Here is a 24187-nt window from a genome sequence, read left to right as displayed (position 1 = left end):
GTGAAAGATTCGACTAATAGCTTTTCGGGAATTTCGCCTTTTTCTTGTTCGCAGGAGAGATAAATCCTCAATTTCCGGTGATGTACATGCTTCCTAAAACAGAGATGCCGGACAATGATCCCCGATACGTTTGTCCGCTCTACAAGACATCGATCAGAGCAGGGGTCTTATCCACTACCGGTCACAGTACCAACTTCGTCATAGCCGTCCTGCTTCCCACCAACCAAACGCAAAGCTACTGGATCTTAAAAGGAACAGCTCTCCTAACTCAGATAACTGACTGATTAGTGTTAAGTTTGTACAGGTTAATATAGAATTAATTTGTTAAATACAACATATTTTGAAAGAGATTTTTTTATTGCTATCCAAAAAATCAAGATTTAATAACTGTTAGTGTAACAACAGTAGGAGATCAATGTTGGCTTCTGGCTTCCCATCTCCGATCAACTGATTTTTTATGAGTCACTCAAATTTCTTCAGTTAACTCAAGTTTTTGGGTTAACACACACACAGGGGTGATAATACAGCGGATAGTAATTAGAACAACCTGACCATTGAATTATTTGACAATCTTCTTCTCAATTTAGGATGAATAGACCAGTTCCACGTCATGAACAAGTTATACACCATTTCAAATTATTGTTCATCAGTTTCACCGCTTAAACATACACATTTAAATTTCCATCTGGCGACTTTGGTATACTTTAACCAATCCGAGAGTTATATCTAAGTTCCTTCTAAGTAGTTAAGTTCAATTCCAGAACAACCTGGAATTCACAAACCTTGTAATAGAATTTGCTTTAAAGAATGGTATAAAAACTTAAAAAAATACTTATTTGTTAAAAGCGCCAGTAACTTTTTAAAGATATCAAAAAGTTCGTCATCCAAATAGAACAGATGTAATACATCCAGCTAATATATCTGCATTTTGACTATTAAATAATTCTTAAAAAAAGCTTTATTGACCGTCCACAGATATCACAAAGCTACATTGAGTGGCATTTCAAGAAATCGCAAGTAATCCACAACGATTTTTCAAGTAAACTTTATCTGTTGGCAATACAATTAACTATGAACCATTGATTAATTCTTCTCGTCATGAAACTTGCTTTTATTGGCCCTAAGCACTTGTACTTTGATTCTACTACTTGTATTAGAAACTTCCGTACGTTCCGAGATTTTCCTGGAATTAGAACGAATCAACTGAGTAATTATTTTATATATGGTGGAACATAGTCAAGAGAAAACATCACAAACAACAGAAAAGCACAATTCTTTGGAGAAAATGTCCGAACACCAGAATAACAAAACCTCAATTTGGAAGAAAATGTTTTAACATCGCAAGTACACGTGCTCATTTCGAAATAAAGTGTGGAAACCATGAGAAAACAATTGAAAGTGGGTTAACTTTTTTTAAACTATAACAATAGCTATTATGAAAATTGGAATAAACCAATTCTTTTACAAAAAATTGTCATTGTAATTTTACAAAATACATTATAAAATTATGTTTCAAAATATCACTTACTTGGTGTGTTAGTGTTACATCACTATTGTACAAAAAAGTTTGTTGAACATTTCAGAGTCGCAATTATTTTATTGCCAACCACAAAATTGCATCAATTCCGATGTACAGCTTTCTTTGATATATATTTTAAAAAATACATATCTTGAATATTTTAAAATCATCTTCAAGTTTTATAAACATAAAAAACGAACAAAATATAGACTTCCAAACAATAACAACCCATTATATCGGACTGATATTGACTAAAATAATAATCAAATCTATAAAAAGTTAGTTTAATAAAATATATTAAATCTTAAAACGTAACAATAATTACTTTAACAAAAAAATCATGGTTTCTGTAAATATAAAAATTCCTCAGGAAAATACTGTCTGTAATATATTCGAGAGTCCTCTGAATAATTCGTGTAGCAGTCCATGAAATTCAACATCAAACTGACGTCCGGAACGCTCTCGTTACTCCTGATGGCAAAATTACAAAAGAAAAACAGTTATTCGCTACAAAACACTAGATATCAATAACCGTACTTGTTATATCTGATCATCTGCAACATATACTCGCAAATCAACTTAATGAACGCTTCATTGACACTTTGATGAAACTGTTGTAAAACTGTGTGTATAGATGCAGATAAAGCAACACCATCAATTTGCTCATTCCTTCTATGTTGACCTAAACAAACACTGAACAATACAGAGGAATACTTTCTCTTGGAAAAGAAACACCACCTGAGTTCTGGGGAAGGAACAGTCGTTGAATATGAGCCAAGACAAAAATGAAGAGAGTGATGGCATGGTCCAAATCATTCTTACATGTGACGTAGATCTTACTAAATGGTTCGCCAATACCAGCATAGTTAAAATACTCTGATATTTTATACATGAATTCCTCAGACGGATGGAGATTGTCTTGCTTAATCTGCAGTATCATCGCTCTGAAAAAAACAATTCAATAACTCCCCGATGGTCCAGATAATTACAGCACAATACTTATTGAGAGTCGACAATGCAGAGTGTAAATCCTTCGAATTGAACCTGCAGGATTTGTTGAGGTGCAGGTTGATGAGATTGCGGAGAAGCTGCAACTGCCCAACTAGAAGCAACTGGTCCAAGAATTCGGACCAGATTTTAGTAGTTCTGTTCACGTACGTCTGATACGTTTTGGTTGGATTACCAATATCTGTCGTGTTCCTTATGTCGTTTTTGATGGTGTTCATCACGTTGGCCCAGGCACTGTTCTGATTGTTCTTGTTCTCTAAAAGAGCTTCAACAAAATTATCAATGAATATATATGTTACAATTTATTCAATTCAATTTCTTAATTAATTTGTTATGGGAGTTTTGATGCAAAACATAACATGAAACACCGTGATGAATGAAAGAAACATGCAAATGAAAATAATAAAAATGCAACAAATACTTACACATAATTTTCTGCAGGGCAGTAGTGATCATGAAAGAAAACAATCGATCCAACCCTACCAGCCCAGGTATTTCGATGGCTTGAGAAATGGAGACGACAGTTTCCTTGCTGAAGATCGGTTTTCTGGTTTTTATATCGTACCACGTCGAAGTCTCTCGCAAATAAACAGCAGACCTAAAGGCGATATTAATATTACAAAAATAACCAGGTGATGCCACCTCTAGTTCCATTTACCTGGGTTCAATGAGTCTAATGATCTCCCTGGACAATCTACCGATGAAATTCACGCTATCGTCAGTGGATGGGAAACTTGGAATAGGTACATATCTACTCTGATACACGCTCTGCCAGGAATGAATTTTGTTCCGCAAGAAACCGTTGCATTCTTGTTCCACATTATAGTTTATAATTCGAGTTACTTCTTCTTGCCAAATTTTCAAACCGTTAATATTAATGTAATCCTAGGAAGAAAACAGTCACAATATATCAACATAATTAGGATTCATTACAAATTACTTGGATATATTCAAAAGACTTCTTATAACCTTCCATTATCATCACTAAAGAGTTCAGTTTCTGTTTGAGATCGTCCTGTTTCGGTTTAGGTCCGAATTTCAGTTCGGAATCCAAAGCCTGTGATACATGCTGCACAAGTTCCTTACGAACACCGTCGTCGAGGAGTTTCTTCGCGTCTAAACACACCACTCCAACCAAAGTGCTTTTCATCATACGCATACCTAGCATACAACCAGAGGAAATCGAATATAATCGAGAAACGACAATAATTAGAAGAAACGTAAAATTAGGCATAATGACTAATTTTGAAAAACTATTCCGTAACATTCTAAAGTATTTCCTAAAAATATATTACTTTTATAATAAAAGTTTTCACGAAAAAAAAACCTTTATTGTATTTTAAGCAAGCTGGTATCGTATGATGTCATATCTGTGTAAATAAACGGTAAACACTAAGTGCCAAAGCATCAAAGTCACTTAATTATGACTTCCATACTATATAGGTGATGTGCAGTATAATTTATTCCATCCAAAACAACAATATAAATGGCTGCATCGAAATGCTCTAACTCATATCAATATGGTTTTACTTTATATTTATTATATTCATTATTATATCATTATATTATTTACATTAGTTATATATTTTCTAAATCTATTCTGTGTATTTTATCATATTTTTTTTTTGTTAGTTACTGTCATCATGCCTACTGAAACAAAAATGTATCTACCCTGACTGAAGATGGAGACCAGATGCGTTAATTCCGCAAACTCGAACCTCTCATCCAGCTGAGCATAGTCCTTCAACTTGTCTTTCTCCACTCGGGCTGGTACCTCCTTCAGTACTGTGGTTTGCATCTGAATAATCCGCGCTAGTTTCTCGAACATCGTCTTTGGAATAATCTGAAGCACCTTCCTCACATAAATTTCCAGCTCGCGACTGTAATACTCCGACACCGAAACCAAATCCTCAGAATGGGCTTGATTGATGCGTAACAGGGGAAACTCCATGGCCGAGGCTAGTTTCAAGAACACAGCTCTCAATTTTATAACCAGCTTGGGTTCGTTTTTAATGCCGTTTTGCATTATCGGCGTGTAAACATCGATCAGCTCCCAGGCGTAGCTGAGATCGCTGATTATTTGCAAGCTAATAAGCACATCCTCTTTAATATTCATTGTTCTGATCATTTGGTGCAAGTTATTCCTGGTGTCGCTCAAAAATTGCATAAACTTGGTGCAAAAAATTAATAGCAACCCTACTAATTAGACTTGGGACTTACCTGCATGTTGCTCTCCAGCTGATGAAACTCCTGGACTTCTTCGAGGGCTTGAATCAGCTGCACCAACTTCCTAGAGGAGCTGGAGTCGTCCTGATTGAGCGAATGTACCTGCGTCGCGATTTCTTTGAACCACGCTTGTAAATGTTCGTTTTTCTGTATTCTGGAAAGAGGTTTTTCGCCACCGAAAACATCGGAGAGCTCCAACAGGCTCTCATGACTTTCCTTCTTGAATGTCTCCCACTGCTGCTCTTTCTCGTTTAGTAGTTTTTTGAAAAGTTCCTTAGTAACTAGCTCTAACTGAGCTGTATTTAAAAGCAATTTGAATAAATTTGATTGTGTACAGTTAGACTCCGTAACGGTCAGCTCCCGACATTGTTTCGACTTTTTGCATTTGTCCAGATTCTCCGATTTGGTATGGAGAATCAGCCAACGTACAGTCGCATTACACTCTCGCAACACATTGACAATATTATTGATGTCCTTTAGCAAAGTGTCTTTGGTTATAGTGCCTACTTTTAGTAAAGCATTAGTAGTTTTTAACAAGGTTTGAACGCTGGCGCTATAATTCGATGCGTGCAGCTTAACATTCACGGATTCTAATGTATTATTGAGCGCAAGTTTAGCGGCTTTAAAAGAGTCCCAGCTTTCGATTAAATTTACGACAAATCTGAAAAAAATGGCAAATCATAATTTCTTGTAGAAGTACAGTATGGAAAAAGACAAAGATTCTGGTAAAAAATTATAAATATAAAGAAACAAATCTAACAATCTAAGTCCTAGAAATGTAGCTATTACAATCAATTGTGCGATAAAAATGTGAGAATCAGAGTGAATCTGATGAAAAATCGAAGTATGCTATGAAAAATTAAAAGTTTAAAAAATAAAGAAAAACAAAAAAGTAGTTATAAATTAGAATTAAAAGCATAAAGGAGCATAAATAATTGTAACCATTGCAATCAATAGCCTGTAAAAAAAGGTTAACATTATAAGTTAACATATAAACAACATCAATGTATGTTATGAAAAAACCAAGGACCAAGAAAAATTTTATATATAATAGTGTAAAATCTATTTGAATAAAAAAAGAATATCACAAACTAAAATAAAAAACAACCAAATGTAATTAAGCTGCTTTCATACTTCTATGGTTATACTTACCCCATATAAATTGAAACTATCCAGTTATCAGGAAAATATTTATCAACAATTTCCCTCATAATAGCAGTTTGCGAATGTAAAATACTGGAAGAAAAATACAAACATATATAGAGCATCGAAGCCTGCGTAGCTAAAGCTGTACTCCTATGTTTTGGCAAAGGATACACTGTTATTTGAGAGTATATATCGTCTGACCTTAATCTACCTATCACCATATCCACATATGTTGAATGTAAGGGTATTCTCCTAAAATAATTTCATTAAAAAAAACTCAAAAAGTTATACACAATAATACACACTGAAAATAATCTTCTGGATAATATAATGGCTTTTTTACACTATTTAAACCAGTATCTCTTAGAAGCTTACAAACTTCATCGAAACAACTTTGAGTATCCCTGCGTTGTGGTGTATATCTATAATAAGACACCAACAGTCTTTCTCTTATTGATCCCTCGATATATGCATCAATCATTATTAGCATTAACCCATACAAGAATAGAGCTTCACACTAAAACCCATGTTAATTAGCACTATATTGGCATTGACCAAAAAAAGCAGACATACCAGTAACTGTTTCCCTTCAGCATCCAAAAATACGGACTCTAAGGTTTGATGAATATAAAAACCTTCTTCTAGTTCTTCTATGTATCTATTTAAATCGATGACATAACTATGCACACTCTCAAACAGCAGATAGAAACGTTTCAGTATTTCAAGATTATTATCTCTGAATTCTTCATCAATATCCCGCAAGGCCTATAACATTTGAAAGTAACATTTGGAAACAAATGGAATTGACTTAATTATTGCCTCATTATTTTCAATTTTCTGTTCCTGCGAGTCGGATATCTTAAAATAGAAAAAATCAAAAATAATTTCATTATATTTTTGAATATCTTGCTTGTTCTCAAGTCTGAAAAATTACGAAAATTAAAAAAATGTATTTGGTTTAATCAGTGACTAATACCTGAAGACTTTTGGGATATAGTTTTTTAATCGAAGTAGCTCGGCTATAATGGCATTTCCTCTAGATACTAACAGCAGGACTGTTTGACCACATAAATTATTTTCTGCCAGAAATTCTTTCATTTTTCAATGTTTATCATAATTTATACTAAATATTAAAAGTCGAATATTCTCTGATAACATTAACCTATACAGAAAATCTGATTTTAGTTTGGATGACAACAATAACATTTCAAAGTATGTCTAATCATTATACAATGTCGGGTATAATTGGTGGAATAACCACATTGCGATTTTATTTAAAAAATGAAATAAAACAGAAAAAATAAAATAAAGATGATTTATTTAAAACAAAATCTACGATAACATTTATAGCAAATACTATGACATCTAAATAGGCTAATTATCGGTAAAATTAACAGAACAATATTATAATAGAATTTAAAGAAACAAAACTACAAAAAAAACAATTTTAGGGCATCCTAGATTCAAGCATCCCCAAGAAGATTTTCAATCATATCCTGAAATAAAAGTAATGTTTTAAAGTTGTACATTAGACGAGTGAAAAAGGTTGTTAGTCTATAAAAACAGGAGTATACCTTCACAAATTTGGTTCCCAGAAAATCAGGGCTGTCTGCAAGACCAGAGAAGCTATTTAAGTTTGTTGAACACGACTGATCCGATTTGGCAAACCTACGTAGATAATAATTGTTATTCTGGTCATTTTTCCAGTTTTGATAACGCTGCCTACTGAATAAAGATGTCTTGTTAACAGCAAGCAAAATTGTGTGAGGGTGGTACTTACGAGATCTTTAAACGATATGATTTATGGCTATATTTATTCGGTGGCTTGGCCCATTCTACTTCCACAGGTGAATCTGTATAGTAATCTGTTAATGGTTATTTAATTAGTGAAATTCTGTGTCTAATTCAAATTATGGTGATTTACCGGAGAGTTTTGACATGACCTCCTCAGCAAGGCTTCTTGAAGCTACGTGAATGAAGGCATAGTCTTTATGCTTGTAAGTTTTCTGAATTCCAATAGACCCAAGATGTTCCTCAATAAGAATACGGAATTCCTGTGCTGTTTGTGTTACTGGTAATCCACGTAAGAAGATTATTTTGACCTAAAAATTACAGTGCATTGTAGCAGTGCAAAATAAAATTAAAAATTGTATTACCCCAACCTTTTCTAAGATATTATTTGGGATATCCATCACGGGGATGGACCAATCCACGACAATATCCTTTCCGAACAGTATCAGTTTTCCGCAGAATTTTGCCCGAAAATGAGAAGCTTCTTCATGAGTTCTGAATACAACAAATACAAATCCTCTGGTACATCCCGGATAAACATAATTCTTGTAAGTTATGATGTCTATGATATTGCTGACATTGTAAGTGTGTTTGAGATGCATCCATATTTCTTCTCTGGATTTGGTGATTGGCAATCCTCCGAGAAATATGCGGCAGTTATCAAGTGATATTTCCATTTGTAAGCCGACTACGCCTTGGAACAGTTGCTTTTCCAATTGTACGAGCGCCCGTTCCGTCTGGCACTTGTTCATGTAGCTAACGTAGGCAAAACCTCTGTTCAACGCCCCGTTGTCCTTCACCATCAATCGTATCTGAAAGAAGGGACCGACGGCATCAAAATAATTGACCAGAGCCTCGATGTTGGCGGTCGTTGGGATTTTCGACACATAGATCTCGGATCCCTTTTCGGGGACAAAGCCTGTAAGCTTCACCCGATCATACGCCAAGTGTCTGAATTCGGTGTACTGAAAAATATACTTGGGATAACCAGCAGTTGGATACCTGTTCATATTTTTTAATAAAGATGACCACCGATAACTCTCAAATCACCCCACCGACCGTTCGAAATGCTCTGAAAAAACTTGCTATCTCAGGTTTATTAAAGTTTTTTACTGGTGGTAGGGCAGAGTCTTCAATCTCAATTGGCGGTAAAATCATAGTCTTTTGGATCAAAGGTGATGCCGCGCAATTTTGAAGACTTTCGGCATATTGTCGCCGACAAAAGACTTCGAAACTTAATAAATCTCGACATATTTAAATATAATTAAAAAAGTAGTAGATACCTAATAATTTTATACTGTTCTCTGTCTAGCATAAATAAAAAATATTTAAGGATTTAAATTACAAAAAAACTAATATGTATTATATCTGAACCCAATATGTTTTCTTATTTGATATATTCTTTTTTTTTAATCAGAAAATTTCTCTATGCCTTTAAAGAATTGTACCCTTAGAGAGTGCAACTTCTTGTAGAATATTTCTCTAAAATAGTAATAAATTTGTTAAAATAAGTTGTTAAGGGTTCCAATCATTTTTACTGAACATAATTAAGTATATTGAATATTCTATAAAAGACAATTTCACATGTTTATGAATATGTATCATAATTATCATATATTTTTGGGAACGCAGATCGTTTCCCTATTTTGTTTCTGGATCAAAAAATATTTCAAATATTTTTACAAAATTTAACATTACAGACTGTAACCGTAACAATCTGGATATATTTTTGGAATATAATTTGTATAATAACATATTAATATAATAAATAATATAATAACAATTCTAGACAATTTTATGTCAAAATACAATATTTCATAATTTCTTTTAACGTAACTTCATTTCCCCGGTATTCGAAAAATCTAATCTGAATTTATTTTTTCATCACGATTTTTTAAAGTAATTTCGAATTTCCCCTTAAAATCAGAAAAATTAAATTAGAATGTATTGTAAAATATTTCCTTAATAAAAAACATATTTCTGTCTAGAGATGCCAATATCCCATACGTTATTGATTAAAATATCGATTTAGAGATCTCTACTGTCCATGATGAAAGAATAAAACCTTTATATAAATTTACAGTTAAAAATCTGCAATTCTTTTCCTTTTGCTATATGTTTGTCTGCACTGTACCAAAAGTAAACTTTAAACTATCAAATGTAACACGATACCGATTGATATGGGTTCAGTATCTGACGGTTCGAAAGAATGCCACCTGTGTTTGGGATAAGCTATCATCTTTTCTATATTTCTTTTAATAAACCAGCTGATTTATGGCAACAGAGGACAAAAACAATGGAACCATTGTATAAAGTGAAGAAGTAATCCGCTGGCTACAAAAGATTTTCGGATTAGAATTGTTACGAAAGATATCTTATAGGATATTTTTTCTTTTTAAATGTTTGTTGAGATTTTTTAATTTAAGTTCTTTTTACACCTAATTCAAGAGATTAAATAAATCATGAATAAAATCAAGTCTTTCCTATCGCTAGCTGAAAAAATACTATTCCTTTTGAAAAATTTCGCCGATGTTTAAGTTAATTTTTTACAGGAAGAGTTGGGGTTACAATATTAAATAACTTCTATAAGGCATAATTTAAGTTACTGAAGGAATTGTCCTTATGATAGTTCAGAGGTTCAAATAATTTCGAAGAAAAAGTAATATCTTAATCACCTTTTATAAAAAAAACATTTTTAATCAAAATAAAAATTACAAAGACTTTTTCATGCTAATATTAGTCTTGGTTGATTTTTATTCAACCTTTAGTTTCTAAGATATATTAGTTGTTTACATATTTTTTGATCGCCGATATCTATTAGTGGAAATGCAAAGTATGTAAGCAATTTAAATGGCCTAATTTAACTACAAACTTCGATGATATTGATACTTCTCAGCATTTCGATGGAATATCGATTACCTAGTTAAAAAAGCTCTCGCAGAACTGGCAAACATCATTAACTCCATCATGAGGCTGCAACATTTCCCGGCGTCTTGGAAACACGCACATATAGCGGTTATACCCAAGAAAGGAGCAAAATCATCTCCATCTGATTACAGGCCTATTAGCCTTCTCAGCGCCATTTCGAAGATTGCCGACAGGGCAATACTCTACGCTCTCAACTTCACAAAGGAACACAAAATCATTCCAGAAAAACAGTTCGGCTTTCGCGCTCACCACATCCGTTCATCAGGCTACCCGTCTGGCCGCACACATCCATCACGCTCTTGACCAACGTAAAAAGCTTGGAGCAGTTCTTCTCGACCTAACCAAAGCCTTCGACAAGGTCTGGCATGACGGATTGACCGCAAGTGCGTGCGGTTAGGCCTCCCAGAAGACCTAACCGCTCTCATCAAGTCCTATCTCTCGGACAAATCTTTCCAGGTCAAGATCAGGGAATCACTTTCCAGTCGTAAACAAATCGATGCTGGCGTCCCTCAAGGTTCCCCGCTGGCCCCAGCCTTATTTAACCTCTTTATTTCAGATCTGTCAACAAAAGAGCACATTGACGTCGCGTTTTACGCTGACGACAGTGCTTTCTTCACGGCCGCCGGGTTCGAAGTTACAATTCATGAACGTTTATAGAAGCAGCTCGATCATGCGGTCAAGTGGTTCAAATTCTGGAGGTTGCAAATCAACCCCCTGAAAACCCAGGCTATCATTTTCCATAAGAAGCGTTACGCACTGCGTGTCTCGCAACTTAATATCGACACCGCAATAATTCCATGGCTGGATAACGTCACGTACCTAGGTATTCACTTCGACCGGCGATTCAGTTGGCATTCCCAAATCCAGAAAGCAATCCAAAAAGGTTCGGGGATAGCAAACCTGCTATCTTCTCTGATCTGCCCTTCTAGCAGACTTCCCGTCTCCATCAAATGCTTATTTTACAAGATATTAATTCGGTCCGTACTCCTCTACGTATCTAATGTCTACTTCAAGTTTGTTACATCCAACCAGGTCAAACGGCTTCAAGTTTTTCAAAATAAGCACCTCAGGAGAATATCAAACGCTCCATGGTTTGTCAGAAATAATCAAATTCATAGGGAAACTGACACTCCAGAAATCAAGCATTTCATATCTCAATCATTCCACAAATAACTCAGCTCAAGTTCTTCTGAAAACGCGCTTGTTCGCGAGCTGGTCGACATGCTGGGAGCTTAGCACCGCGTCACCGCCAAGCTCCCCCCTTTTCCAGGCTGAAACGACCTCATCCGTCGCTACAGTCATAACTTTTGCCCCCATACAATAGTATCCAGTTGTGTGTTAACTCAGGTTCGCGATCAGCGGGTGCCCTATCCCCAAATTTAATGCAGTAACAGTAGCGACCCACGGGGGTTAACTGTGAGGCGGTTTCGGTTTAGTGTATTGGTAAGCCCAGAGGCAGTCCCACATAACCCGGTCCAACTTATCACTCCATGGCAAGTCTCCGCGACCAGGTAGGTATGCGTCATGCATTCCACCGCCTGGTTTTTAGGCCAGAACAAAAAAAAACTTCTTAGCATAAAATCTGTTTTTCACTTAGTATTATAAAATTATTCTGTGCATATATGCGATAATAGTGATAATACAAGGATGCACAATGCAGATGAATACCACTTGTTCTGATGAAAGCAGCATGGCTTGGTTAACACACTATTTCGAAATATTAAAGAAATGTAAAAATAGGCCGAAGATTGGATCACTATCATACCAAGATCGTTCTTTCAATATTGTATCGCTATGTTTAGAAAAAGTTGTAGAAAATTATTTAAAATATTTTGGATAATATATTTTGTATCAATTTCTCTCAGTAAATGCTTTTTCAACATGATAAAATGACCAGAATACATGCAAACACCTAATATATAACGTAAGATTTTGTAGAATTTTCTTCACAAATAACAGTTAATGAAAAGTAGAGATTATACATTGTTTTACGTCGAATCGAGCTGAGAGCTTCACATATATCAACTGGGATTATCTGGACAGGACCTACTGCCTGGTCAGGTCCTACCGCGATCTCCCGACCAACTAATGGGGGCTGCCAATCACAGTCTCCCGACTGATAAATGATCAGTGATAATGAGTAATCATCCCTGAGCCTAATTATTAATGTAACCAAGATGATTTTCTTCTGCTTTGCACTCTTGCCTTGTGGACATACACATACATACATTTACAATCATGCCCTAGTAGGATTTGAACTCATGGCTAGCCCAACAGTAGTAGGGACCATCTTGTTGCGTTGACCACTGCACCAACATCGACCAAAACAGTTCAAATTGTATATAGATTTTTATACATTCTTTAGATATATAATAAAGTATATAATTTCCCATCTCCCATTACTTAAAAATTCTATATTCTAAAGACATCAACATTTTTGCTTCCTTCTCAAAATATATTTGTATTTTATAAATATACTTATATTTTGAAATCAGAGTCCCTGATTGTTTAAACTGTGGAAAGATGATTTATTTATTCCTTCCTGCGAGATCTGTTAAGTGTTTAGGATTAAGGGCTTCATTTATTTTAAAACAAAATTACCACTTCTTCATTACTTCAACAAATAATAAAATGAACTAATGAATTATTGAACTAAAAAAAATCAATCAAGAAAAAGAACTGTTTTTCAATAAGGCAGGATTTTAATTTTTTTAAATATGATTTGACTTTCCTATGTAACATATATTTTTTGAGTTTAGATGTTGAAATGGGTTGCAATAAAAAAAGTGGAAACTTAAAATATGAACTTATTTATTTAAATTATATAGCATACAACACAGTTTAAAATCGAACCTAACTTATTTAAAAAATTCTAAATTATATAAGTTACATGTAAAAAAAAACGCTAGACTTTCTATTGAGCTTCGCCCCGACCCATCGCTTCACCACTCATCCGAGCCATCCAGTCATCTGGTCTACACCGACCTGCATTGCAGCTCTGTCTATAGGTCTTTAGCATAGTTTTGATGATCATTCCTGGTACAGGATAGACAGGCGACGCGATCGGTGGAGCTATAAAAATCTGAAAGTGGTCCGACGATTTCACACAGTGTGTTCCAAGAGTAAAGTGATCGAAAACAATTGTAAATCATCCAATAAAAAAATACAAAAGTCTACTATTATGACCTATATGTCGATTTTTTCATTTCCGTTATATTGTAAAATGATTCTTAAAAAACGCTTGATTTTGATATATTGTTATGTGGGTGTTTTGTGTGATGATGGTCATCTTCCTGACCGATAGATCTCATGGGAGCCTTCGAACAGAAATTTCCTTACGACGTTCTCGTGGAATGGATACAATTGATGAATATAAATGCACTACTTATCAATTACTGGGAGATACGATAATATTATCTTCGTACATATATTAAAGACTGCACTAACATGTAAACTCTCTTAGAATATTATTGAGAAAGCCCACCGATGAACGTTAAAACTAAAACAAACCTAACGAATCCGAGCGATCACGACCGAAATGGATCAAATTTGATGAGAATGATTCCCGATTGTGCTTTCTGAATGACACTCCTAAAGCAGATAGAAGAGAACTTCGAATGGCACCAGGTCTACGAATCGGAGGGTGTATGTGTGTCTTGATTTAATCCCGCGTGTCGTCTCGTGCTATTCCAAGTTCCGTTTCAGACATACATGCTTACATTTAATTTAAACCTAGCTAAAATATTTATACAAACAATAATCATAATGCTTAACTAGCAATTAATATATAATTTTTTTCTTCTCAAACCGTCCATTATATCAAAAATTTCCAAAAAATGAAAAGCTAAACGTAATATATTTATATTTATATATGTATATAGTCAAGCCAGTACAAAAGAAGAGTATTTAAAAAATTTCCACATTACGAGCTCCAAGGTTTCTATTGCCTTTGCGTTCGGACAGTGGTCAAAAGTGATTTTTATTTCATACAATCATAATATTTAACAATTGGGTGAATATTGATTCGAGAGATATAAAATAATAACAATGCAACAATTATATGTTAAATAATCATGTCGGCGCTAATATAAGGTATAGAACTGATTATACTTAGAAACTAAATCTTGCACGAGTTGTTGTTGAAAGGTTCATCATTATCATCTTAAGTAAATATAAGGGACAAAGAAGAAGGTTGGAGGGACAGGGAACAGGCAGGTGTGTGTGTAGGTGGGTGGTTTTGATGGAAATTATGATGCCTTGGCAGTGGCACGAATATATACTACCCTCTTTATTTTGCGGCTTCTTTCTCTTTGTTTTCTTCGGGTTCTTTATTCGCAGCTTTATCTTTTTCTTTCGCTTCCTCCTAAAACAAACAATAGATTTAGGATTTTTTAATATGATGGTTGCTCAGGTGATAATCAGAGATTATTTCAGAGAGAGAGACATTATGTCAAAAAAGTAATGGTGTTTTTCCAAACACAAAATGTTTTGTTGGCAAGTTTTTGAACAAAAATTCGCAATAATAATTTTGTGATATAGCGATGTTGTATCAAAAGCCAACAGTTTTTTTTTTCATTAAGCCAAGCTATTTTCATAAATTATTTGCTCTCTTAAATAATACTCTTTATGATTATTTTTATCTATTCCATTCTATTTTTATTCCATTTACACCAAAAATGCCGACTGCAAAAAAATCTCAAAATACCTTTGGTATTTTAAATAAATTGACAGCTGACGTTGCGTCATTATAACAGATAGTTATACTTAGAGCAAGAAGAATTTTTTTAATCGATTTTTCAATGATCAATTGCCTGTACTTTTCAACAGAATTTAACTATCTAGTAAGCTATTGTAAAATATATCAATTTGATATAATTTATCGCGGTACTGTCAGCAGATATTAATACATCCACACAGACTTAACAAGATCTAAGGTGACATCATCATTTTTGTTATGGATAATTATTATAAAGGCAAAAAACGTCGCTAGCTACTTTGCTTAGCATTTGTTTTTGTTTATTTCGTCTGATTTTATACAACAAGCGACTTCACAAGGAGACGCTTTCTACCTCTAAAATTATCGAGAAAAAATTAAATGTTTGCTTTGTGATGTATGAAACTTTATCGTCTATAATAAAAAATATCGCGTGTGTCAGGGACCCTACAGTCAGTGAAGATATTTAACGCCTTGTGAAGAAACATGAAACAAGACTACATGAACGGATTATGTCAAAACAGTAAATGTACTTTATGCAAGTTTATTCATATAATCACCAACGACTTTTTATCAAATAGCTTTATTGAATTGAATTGTTTGTCATTCTAAATTTGTTTTGTATATTCATTGTTTATTACTAAGTAATGCCTTAACGATATGGTGAATGAAAAAAAAATCCTTAATGTTTTAAATTGTTTAACGAGATTCTAAAGAGATGTGTTATGGCATATATTTTTTAATTATCCTTCGGTGCTTTTCGTTAATTTTATATATATGATGTATTCCAAGAAAAAAGGCGTGAATTATGATTCTCAAATGTAAATATTGGAACCAGTAAGGATTTTATGTCTCGTTTACATCTTAAGTTATTTTAGCTTCTTTGACATAATCTTATTATATACATTTTTTAAATTTTTGAATGTAGACAGCTTATCACAAAATATTTTTGGCTAAAATGCCTTACCTTTTCCTTTTCAATGTCCTTCTCTTCAGGTTCCTTTTCTTTATCGCTCTCTTTCTCGTCTTTCGCGGCCTCTTTGTCGTCCTTGGTCTCTGGTTCTGGTTTAGGTAGGTGGGAGTTCAAGTCCAAGGTGCTGTTGATGAATCGCAACGTTAATTCCCCCCGTCTGAAGGAAAACAAAACTCAAACCGTACCTGCAGATATCGTCCCAGTCGGCGAAGCAACGTTCCTTCATGCGGTTCACATGGCCTACTAGATTAGGGCACGATTCGATCATGTAATCACGGAGTGCCCATTCCACTTCCTTGTCGATGAAATAGACTTGAGCTAGGTGCGCAAATACTACTACGTCAAGCTGAAGAAATGAAGAGAATGCGTTATTGTTAATTGATTAACGAACTTCAACGAAACACTCACATTGGTGGGTTCGTCTCCAAAGAAGAATGGCTTATCGGCCAGCATGTCCGACAATACTTTAAGGTCCTCCTGTCCGAACTGGATGATCTCTTCGGGTGTGTGTACACCAATGCCGTGGGCCTTTGCTTTCTTGGTTCCCTGTAACCACTAAATGCTCAATTTTCAGTTAAAACGGTACTAAGAACACAAAACACTGGAAAGTAACATGCATTAAAATAAGAGTAAAAGTCTAGTGGTTTGGGAACGATTTCATTTAGTGGAAATTAGTACGAGATCTATATATAGTCGTTTAGTCGAGTTAAGAGAATCACCAATGAGGGTTAGCAAAATAATAAAAACTATTAAGTGTGTGAAAAAGTAATCTCCATTTTAAACCCTCCTATACTGCGTATACGGTAGCTATGAAACATATTTAAAAACTTACTTCGTGTTTTTTCGCCTTAAATACTAAAGTCTAGTCTTTTGCTTTTTGCAGTACTCGCTGGATTTATTGCTAGCTTCATTTGAGTAACCACCACGCAGTATAGGACGTCGGTAACTTGTGTGTAATAATTTACAAAGTATATATCTGCAAAAAAGCAGGAAGATCTTTCCTTGAGCTTTGCGACGTAATATAATTAATTCACAAGTCATAAAAAGATTCTTGGCAATGACCTCAAAGCTCAGGATCATTTTTGGAGTGAACCAGTCTGTCCAGTTTTATTTTATGTTTTTCCTTTGTCCCTTTTTCCACGCTGGACATTTCCATGGACTATGTTGTTGCGTTTGTCGTACTTGACCAATTCTCTTGTCATATATTTTTGTTATCTTATATACTTTTTCTCCATTATTCCAGGTGGCGCTAACAGTAACATATACAGGTGGTTAGAACATCTGTTTTTTTTGGTTTTGATATCATGTTTTTATTTTCTTTTGTTTGACATCTTTTTTACGTCTATTTAAGTCTTTGTGCCCTTCTTCTTACTTTCTCTTTGTTTTGCCTTATCTTCTCTATGGGTTTCTTCATTTACTTAATTTCTCCTTTTAATTCTTCCAATTTTCACCCCTCCTCCCTCTTCAATGATTGATTTCTTGACTTCTTGCTACGGCGATTTTAGTAATCTTTTTGGAGTTTTCTAATTTCTTTGACATTCCTGAATTCCTATTTAAGTTGCTTGTAAAATTTGTCTTGTTTAGTATTCATGTTCTTATTACTTAGGTTTTTTTCATCATATTTCTCCCTACTACTAATTATATATATATATATATATTATATATTATATTGTACTTCCTAATTATATCTTCATATCCTTGTATTTGCTTCATTTCTTCTATTTCATTATTTCGTTTCAGTTAAAAGTATTATAATTTTTAAAAATCTATGCTGAACAAGGAAACTCTCGTGTCATGCTTCTCAATTATTCTTCTTATTAAACACGGTTTTGTTCCTAATGGCTTTTTTTATTATTATTATCTACTCTATTTCGTATTACAATTACTTGTAATACTGCCAATAAAACAGATATTAGATGTCATTTATAATGTCGATATATAGCCAAATGCAATTTTTAAAAATGTAAAATTCGTTTCAAACTAGGAGCGAACTTTTCCTTCTCATTTTATTGTAGTTAAAAAGAGGCATAATGCTGTATGATGCGTCAGATCCTGTAACCGAACCAATATAAAATTCGATTTCTGTTGGTACTGATATCGATCTTGCTGTCAAATGCATATACAATTCTTCAAAACGTAGCAATAATTCGCAAACATTGTAAATCAAAAGTTTAATTTGATGCGGTAACATCGCGATGTGCTGATATCATATTTTGATGACGTGGATTAGCTGTTTTATTGGATATATTATATTTTTCCTTTTTTAATCGTTTTATTTTCATTACTCTTCAACTGGATTTTACTTCACTTCTGCTGTTTATTGTATTTTCTTCATAACACATATTCTCGCCACTACTTTTTGCTTGTTTTAAGAAACAAATGAGCTGTATTAAATGAAATAATCAATTAGAAAATTCATTTATTCACAAAAATAACATAACGCTGTTGATTACTTTTTCACGCATCTTATAATAATCAACTAAATCTTGTTATCTACCCATTGCCAAACATGCTCTAACATAGATCCCAAAAATAAAGTCCCTAACAACTCCTGAGCTCGTTAAACTTAAGATCCAATTATTTTACCTTTCTTCCATAAGCGAACTTGAAGAAGAAATTGAGGAGACCGTTGGGTATTCTGGTTCCAAGGGCGTGTTGGAGGTTGACTTTGTATCCTTTGAGGACGCTATCGGGATATTTGGATCTCCACCTGGAACGACAAAATCGATCATATCCGCCGTTTATTAAAAGTTCTAAGGTCGTACGTACCACATAACAACCCAAGCCAAATGGTTTTCGATCATGCTGATGGTGGCGTGGGCCAAGTTGCGTTGTTCTGCGGTCAAACCGGCATCCAGGTCGTTGTTGAACTTCTGGCTCAGTTCCTTGATGATCAGGGCGCTGTCAGCGATCTCTTCGCCATTGAGCTCAACGAAGGGAAGAAGACCCTTCTTGGATCTGTATTTCATTTTATGATCTACGTTCTGAAAAGAAAAATAATTGTTAAATATATATTCATATCAAAATCATTGTTAAATTTACAACATAAGATTATTCCTATTTATTATTGTTATACGCAGTGGAAGCTTGCGTCAACTGTGAGGTTGATTGATGCATTGTTTCGCGGGTTTGCTGGAGAAGCGAACCAAGTGATTGATGGCTGACAGACAGCAGCTTCCAGATTAAAACAGATTTGTATGTATTATTCTGAGTTACATGCAAGTATATAATATATAATTCCTTGTTATATTTCAGTAGTAGACTGCTAGCATAATTCGATACTACGTTGATTTGTTTTCTAAAAAAGTTTTGAAATTATATTTCCATATATTTCTGGGATATTTGTTAATAAACCCAATATGGAATAATATATCCAGTTCTGTTGGGTTTTCAACAAAACAAAACGGAAAAATGTATTTCCAGCAAATTTATGCCTACTACAGTAAAATACATTTTTTTTGTAAAATTAGTTTTTTATATTCAACATAATTCCTTTCAAGTGTGACACACTGATTATAACGACCCTCCAACTTTTCGATACCATTTTTGTAGTACGATTTATCCTTTGATTAAAAATGGGCCTCAGTTTCGGCGATTACCTCTTCAATCGACGAAAATTTCTTACCAACGAGCATTCTTTTGAGATCTGAGAACAGGAAATAGTCGCTGAGCGCTCGTGTGTGAGGAAGCAATTCGAAGCCCAATTCATGAATTTTTGCTATCGCTTTCACTGACTGGTGACATGGTGCATTGTCTTGGTGAAGCAGCACTTACTTTTTCTTCCAATGCGGCCGTTTTTCGGCGATTTCGTCCTTCAAAAGGTCGAATAACGCTATGTAATAGTTGCTGTTGATGGTCCTTCCTTTTTCAAGGTGGTCAGTGAAAATTATTCCATGCGCATCCTAAAATACAGACGCCATAACCTTGCCAGTTGACTGTTCGGAGTGAAGTGATGGACCAGTTTCATCCATTGTCACATATCTACGCAAAAACTCGGATTTATTATTCTTGATCATCTTCAAATACTGCTCCGAATCATCAACTTGTCGTTGTTTTGGTCAAATGTGAGTTCGCGCGGCACCCACTTTGCACAGAGCTTTCCCATACCCAAATATTCGTGAATGATATGACGTACACGTTCAGTTCATATCTTAGATTATCTGCTATTTCATTCAATTTCAATTTACGGTCATTCAAAATCATTTTGTTTGTTTGGATTTTTTAAATGTTTTCGTCGGTAACAACCTCTTTTGGGCGTCCACTGTGTTAGCCGTCTTCAGTGCTCATTTCACCACGTCTAAACTTAGCATACCAATCCTTGATGGTTGATTTTCCTGGGGCAGTATCCGGAAACTCGACATCAAGGCAAGTTTTTGCTTCAGACATATTTTTTCCCTTCAAAAAGCAATATTTTATCAACACGCGAAATTCCTTTTTATCAATTTTTTTCACAATAACAAAAGTTGCTTCACTCAAAATGCTATAATTCACATTAATGATCCGGCAGCTGTCAAATTTATACGCGCATCTTTTGAGGGTTAGGGCTAACTAAAAAACATATGGATTTAATTCTAGTAGTGCCATCTATGTGTCAGGCCGGAGACTTTTCAATTGATATGTTAAATATAAGTAATAGGTGGAACTAATTAAAGACCAATTGACAATATTATGACATATTCACATAATATAAATTAAATATCTATCAAATGGGTATTTAAAAAAAAGAACAAGCATTAAACGAAAGAAACATTATGTTTTGTTGAATATTTTAATAACGAAAAGGGAAATTCTAGGTGTTCTATTTTGATTTATAAATTGACATTATATTGCCGCAGTAAGTGTTTAGCGCGGCGCATAGAATAGAGAGTCTTAGTCATAGAGTAATAGAGATGCAACTCAATAGGGGACTCTGAATAAAGATTCGGAATATTCGGAAGAATATAGTAAGACAGTTTAGAAATTAATGGTAACAGTTATGAACAGAAATGTGACTGACTCCTTCAATTTACCTTCTATATAATTGTGATTTTGATCCACTTCCATTTGTAAATATTCTGGGCTCATGGTATTATTTTCACCATCACTAAATTGTTCATAAGTACTTAAAGGAAAGTTTATGTGTATCACAAAAATGTCTCACATGGTAACGATCATAAATCTGTTTCATGCTTAACCCAACCAGTTTAGGATTTTTAATGATTTCTACTCGTTTCTTAAAGATAGCTTTTTTAACGGAAAACGATGATGCATTTCCTCACTATTTGTGCATCCGGGCACACAACACTTCCTAGAACGGGAACGCATTTCAACTACCGACTTGTATATAGTAATAAAATAAAATAATTTAATATATAAACGTTATAAAAAGCTAACCACACTGTTCTCAATATAGGGTACATTGAAAATGGCGTGCAAAATAAACAAACCATAGAAAGAAATGAACCAATCAGATTTCGTCACGGCTCTTAGCATAGCGAATAAAACAAGTAATATGTTAAACGTAGCGACATCTACATGTTGGACGTCGCGAAACAATTCAACAAAAGTTCTTATGAAGTTAAATCTCTATTTCTCTATGGTCTTAGTTCATCAGAGCGACAGACAACACTGAATTCATGGATAATCACTACATAGTATAAAACAAAGTCGCCTTTTCTGTCCCTATATCCCTATGTGCGCTTAAATCTTTAAAACTACGCAACGGATTTTGATGCGGTTTTTTTCAATAGAGTGATTCAAGAGGAAGGTTTATATGTATAATACATGCATAATATACTAAGGCAACATTGCTAATTTTAGAGGTTTCTAACGTGATGTCGTAAATTAACCTATTTTTTTAGGCTTATTTAGCAATTAGCAAAAACGCTGCCTAACCGTACGAGTTAGATCAAATTAATGTACTACAGTATTGTACACCATAAAAAGGTCTACAAAAAAGTCCGCGATGGTATATGTTTATCTTTTAGGGATAACCCACATTAACCATTTTTATTGTTTACTTTTTACGTGAGAAAATGGCTTATTTACGAAGCTATTTTAAGCAATACGGCATTAATCCTTATCGAATTAAGTACCTTAAATACAGTGTGCAATTAATATAGATCAATATGGTTCCTTACAGCATGTAAATTAAACAAATATTTTCGGAGATATTACAAATTTAAAATTTGCGTTTAAAAATGTGTAATGTAATAAAAATTGTATGAATTTAGATATTCCAAAGATAGCAGGAAATCTTCATAGTAAGTATAGGGGAAGAGGAATTGCTTTGCTCCAAATTTAATGCGTGATGGCCAAGGGCAGTAATGAATGAACCAAAAATACTGGATCGATTTTAATCATGTTTTCATTGAGTGACATAGGCATATATATTTTATGCCCGTGCAAAGTCGGAGCGGGCCGCTATGCTTTTATATACAACGTTCATATTTTTTCTGTAGTGTATTTAATTTAGTATCAGCATTGCACCCGTGCGAAGCCGGGGCGGGTCGCTAGTAAATAATAAAATACTATATATTTCACTTCGTTTAGCGAAACTTGATATACCTAGAATAATGAAGTAATTGTTACTTCCAGTTAAGCACGATAAGTATTTTGTTCAAGTTTTATCAAAGATTTTATAGCAGTTAGTTATTAATAAAGCCACTAGATGGGGCGGCGAAGTGATCTAAATAACCTGAATTAAATTGTTATGTTGATTAAAAATCGGTTTTGGGTTATGTAGGTTATTAAAAATTAAATACAACGATTAAAACTGAACTTATCAGCTTACTTCATGTTTTACTATATGGCGATACTACTAGAGAACAGTATTATTATTATTATTCGAACTTTTCGAATTTTTTTTTCGTTTTCTAGATTGACTAGCTAGAACCAAATGGTCTTCGGCTGATGTCGCTTTAGGTTCGGGATGTTTGTTTCGCGGGCGACAGAGGCCCTGGGGTTACGACTGGGACTGCCGTAGTTTGTGGACGGGTAGGGATTTTATTAAGGTGTTATCGTGTGCTAAGGTTCCTATGGAGAACCTCACACTGAGCATGTTTATGAAACTTTTCACAAACGGGATGCCTGATTCGAGGTGTGTGTTGACGTTTCTCATAAACCATGGGGCTCTGAGTAACGCACGGACTTTTTTGGATTGGAACACTTGGAGCAGTTCAAGTTGTCTCTCCGAGACATACCTGTACCACACCTGTGCTCCATTGAGGCAGATTGGACGGACTAGCATTTTATACAGAGTCGCTTAGTGTGGGATTGGGAGTTTGCTTTTTCTGCCGAGTAGAGGAAAAAATAAGCTGTACACGCCATTTCCTTTGCAAATGGCGTGCTGGATTTGGGCAGACCATTGAAATCTGCGGTCGAACTGGAGACCGAGTTATGAGACTTTCTGGAGCCAAGGGATAGGGACTTTATCGATTTGGAGGCGATAGGCGCGAAACTTCTTGCGGTGGAACAGAATAGTCTGAATTTTGCTCGGATTAATCCGAAGCCGCCAGAATTTGTACCACGCTATCGCTTGGTTTAATTGTACTTGGAGTCTAATTCGAACTAATTTAGTTACAGTGTATTTAACGTTTTTATTAAAGCATCTTTTATTCGTAAGACCGGAATGTAGTAGGCTTAGCTTTTGTTAATTAAAATATAATAGCAGTTTAAGATATAATAATATAATAAAAATAAAATCCGGAGCCCAATAAAAAAGACCTCTGTTTCGTCACGGAACAATGGGCCGTTGATTAAGCGGGATTGGCATATGTCACTGCCACCGCTCTCGCTCACCTCGACAAAACACACCAACGCGCCCGTATTGTGTTGCACATGGTGGTAAGGAAAAAAAGACCCATTAATAACTTTATGGGGTCGGTAGGTCACAGCCGATTCA

At 34.6% G+C, this 24187-nt stretch overlaps 4 protein-coding genes across 6 annotated transcripts in view; 1 reads left to right on the top strand and 3 right to left on the bottom strand.

The window, feature by feature from the left end:
* Dhc16F (Dynein heavy chain at 16F) overlaps positions 1-346 on the top strand; it is a 35886-nt gene extending 35540 nt beyond the window's left edge. The window contains exon 55 of the mRNA XM_076407599.1: positions 55-346. Coding sequence (XP_076263714.1) covers positions 55-284 — 230 coding nt within the window. The 3' untranslated portion in view covers positions 285-346. The remainder of the gene's footprint in view (positions 1-54) is intronic.
* Strump (WASH complex subunit strump) lies at positions 339-7104 on the bottom strand. 2 transcript variants are annotated; one of them, XR_013006212.1, is made up of 16 exons: positions 6876-7098; positions 6719-6821; positions 6473-6664; positions 6205-6416; positions 5906-6151; positions 4748-5414; positions 4199-4697; positions 3468-3688; positions 3186-3412; positions 2953-3125; positions 2519-2792; positions 2258-2463; positions 2057-2201; positions 1845-1990; positions 1529-1788; positions 339-767 (listed from the first exon to the last, which is right to left on the bottom strand). XR_013006212.1 is itself a non-coding variant. In XM_076407600.1 (14 exons), exons 1-14 carry the CDS (start codon positions 6995-6997, stop codon positions 1858-1860), a joined length of 3420 nt encoding a protein of 1139 aa, XP_076263715.1. In that variant the 5' UTR covers positions 6998-7104; the 3' UTR covers positions 1799-1857. The 2 variants fall into 2 exon arrangements, 1 of the variants encoding a protein (XP_076263715.1); XM_076407600.1 differs by lacking the exons at positions 339-767; positions 1529-1788 and having other exon boundaries at positions 1799-1990; positions 6876-7104.
* A 96-nt stretch (positions 7105-7200) lies between these two features.
* Positions 7201-8848, bottom strand: LOC143198264 (APOBEC1 complementation factor-like). The gene is made up of 7 exons (XM_076407395.1): positions 8804-8848; positions 8746-8762; positions 8062-8692; positions 7824-8001; positions 7680-7764; positions 7474-7624; positions 7201-7395 (listed from the first exon to the last, which is right to left on the bottom strand). Exons 1-7 carry the CDS (start codon positions 8846-8848, stop codon positions 7363-7365), a joined length of 1140 nt encoding a protein of 379 aa, XP_076263510.1. The 3' UTR covers positions 7201-7362.
* A 4564-nt stretch (positions 8849-13412) lies between these two features.
* The window catches only part of fax (failed axon connections), a 91480-nt gene continuing 80705 nt past the window's right edge, over positions 13413-24187 (bottom strand). Inside the window, exons 2-7 of one of the 2 annotated variants that reach the window (XM_076407610.1) lie at positions 19075-19289; positions 18892-19015; positions 16714-16860; positions 16491-16651; positions 16300-16429; positions 13413-14981 (exon numbers count right to left, since the gene is read on the bottom strand). In XM_076407610.1, coding sequence (XP_076263725.1) covers positions 14907-14981; positions 16300-16429; positions 16491-16651; positions 16714-16860; positions 18892-19015; positions 19075-19289 — 852 coding nt within the window. In that variant the 3' untranslated portion in view covers positions 13413-14906. The remainder of the gene's footprint in view (positions 14982-16299; positions 16430-16490; positions 16652-16713; positions 16861-18891; positions 19016-19074; positions 19290-24187) is intronic. The other variant, XM_076407611.1, reaches the window with a different exon arrangement.

Source organism: Rhynchophorus ferrugineus, unplaced genomic scaffold (genome assembly GCF_030347505.1).
Source record: "Rhynchophorus ferrugineus isolate W39M unplaced genomic scaffold, kcgeb_rfMv2 rfM6, whole genome shotgun sequence".
In the NCBI taxonomy this organism is placed as follows: domain Eukaryota; kingdom Metazoa; phylum Arthropoda; class Insecta; order Coleoptera; family Curculionidae; genus Rhynchophorus; species Rhynchophorus ferrugineus.
The sequence above is the reverse complement of the archived record's forward strand: the minus strand, read 5'-3'. Positions and strand labels throughout refer to the sequence as shown.

Bases quoted from the DNA above. Each gene is read 5' to 3' on its own strand.
- LOC143198264 (XM_076407395.1), bottom strand. From the start codon at position 8,848: ATGATTTTACCGCCAATTGAGATTGAAGACTCTGCCCTACCACCA. The intron at 8,002-8,061 runs GTTGGGGTAATA...TGTAATTTTTAG, and splicing joins CAAATAATATCTTAGAAAAG to GTCAAAATAATCTTCTTACG. The intron at 7,765-7,823 runs GTAAATCACCAT...AACCATTAACAG, and splicing joins GGTCATGTCAAAACTCTCCG to ATTACTATACAGATTCACCT.
- Strump (XM_076407600.1), bottom strand. From the start codon at position 6,997: ATGAAAGAATTTCTGGCAGAAAATAATTTATGTGGTCAAACAGTCCTG. The intron at 6,822-6,875 runs GTATTAGTCACT...GTAATTTTTCAG, and splicing joins TATATCCCAAAAGTCTTCAG to ACTTGAGAACAAGCAAGATA. The intron at 5,415-5,905 runs GTAAGTATAACC...CATTTTTTTCAG, and splicing joins ATAGTTTCAATTTATATGGG to ATTTGTCGTAAATTTAATCG.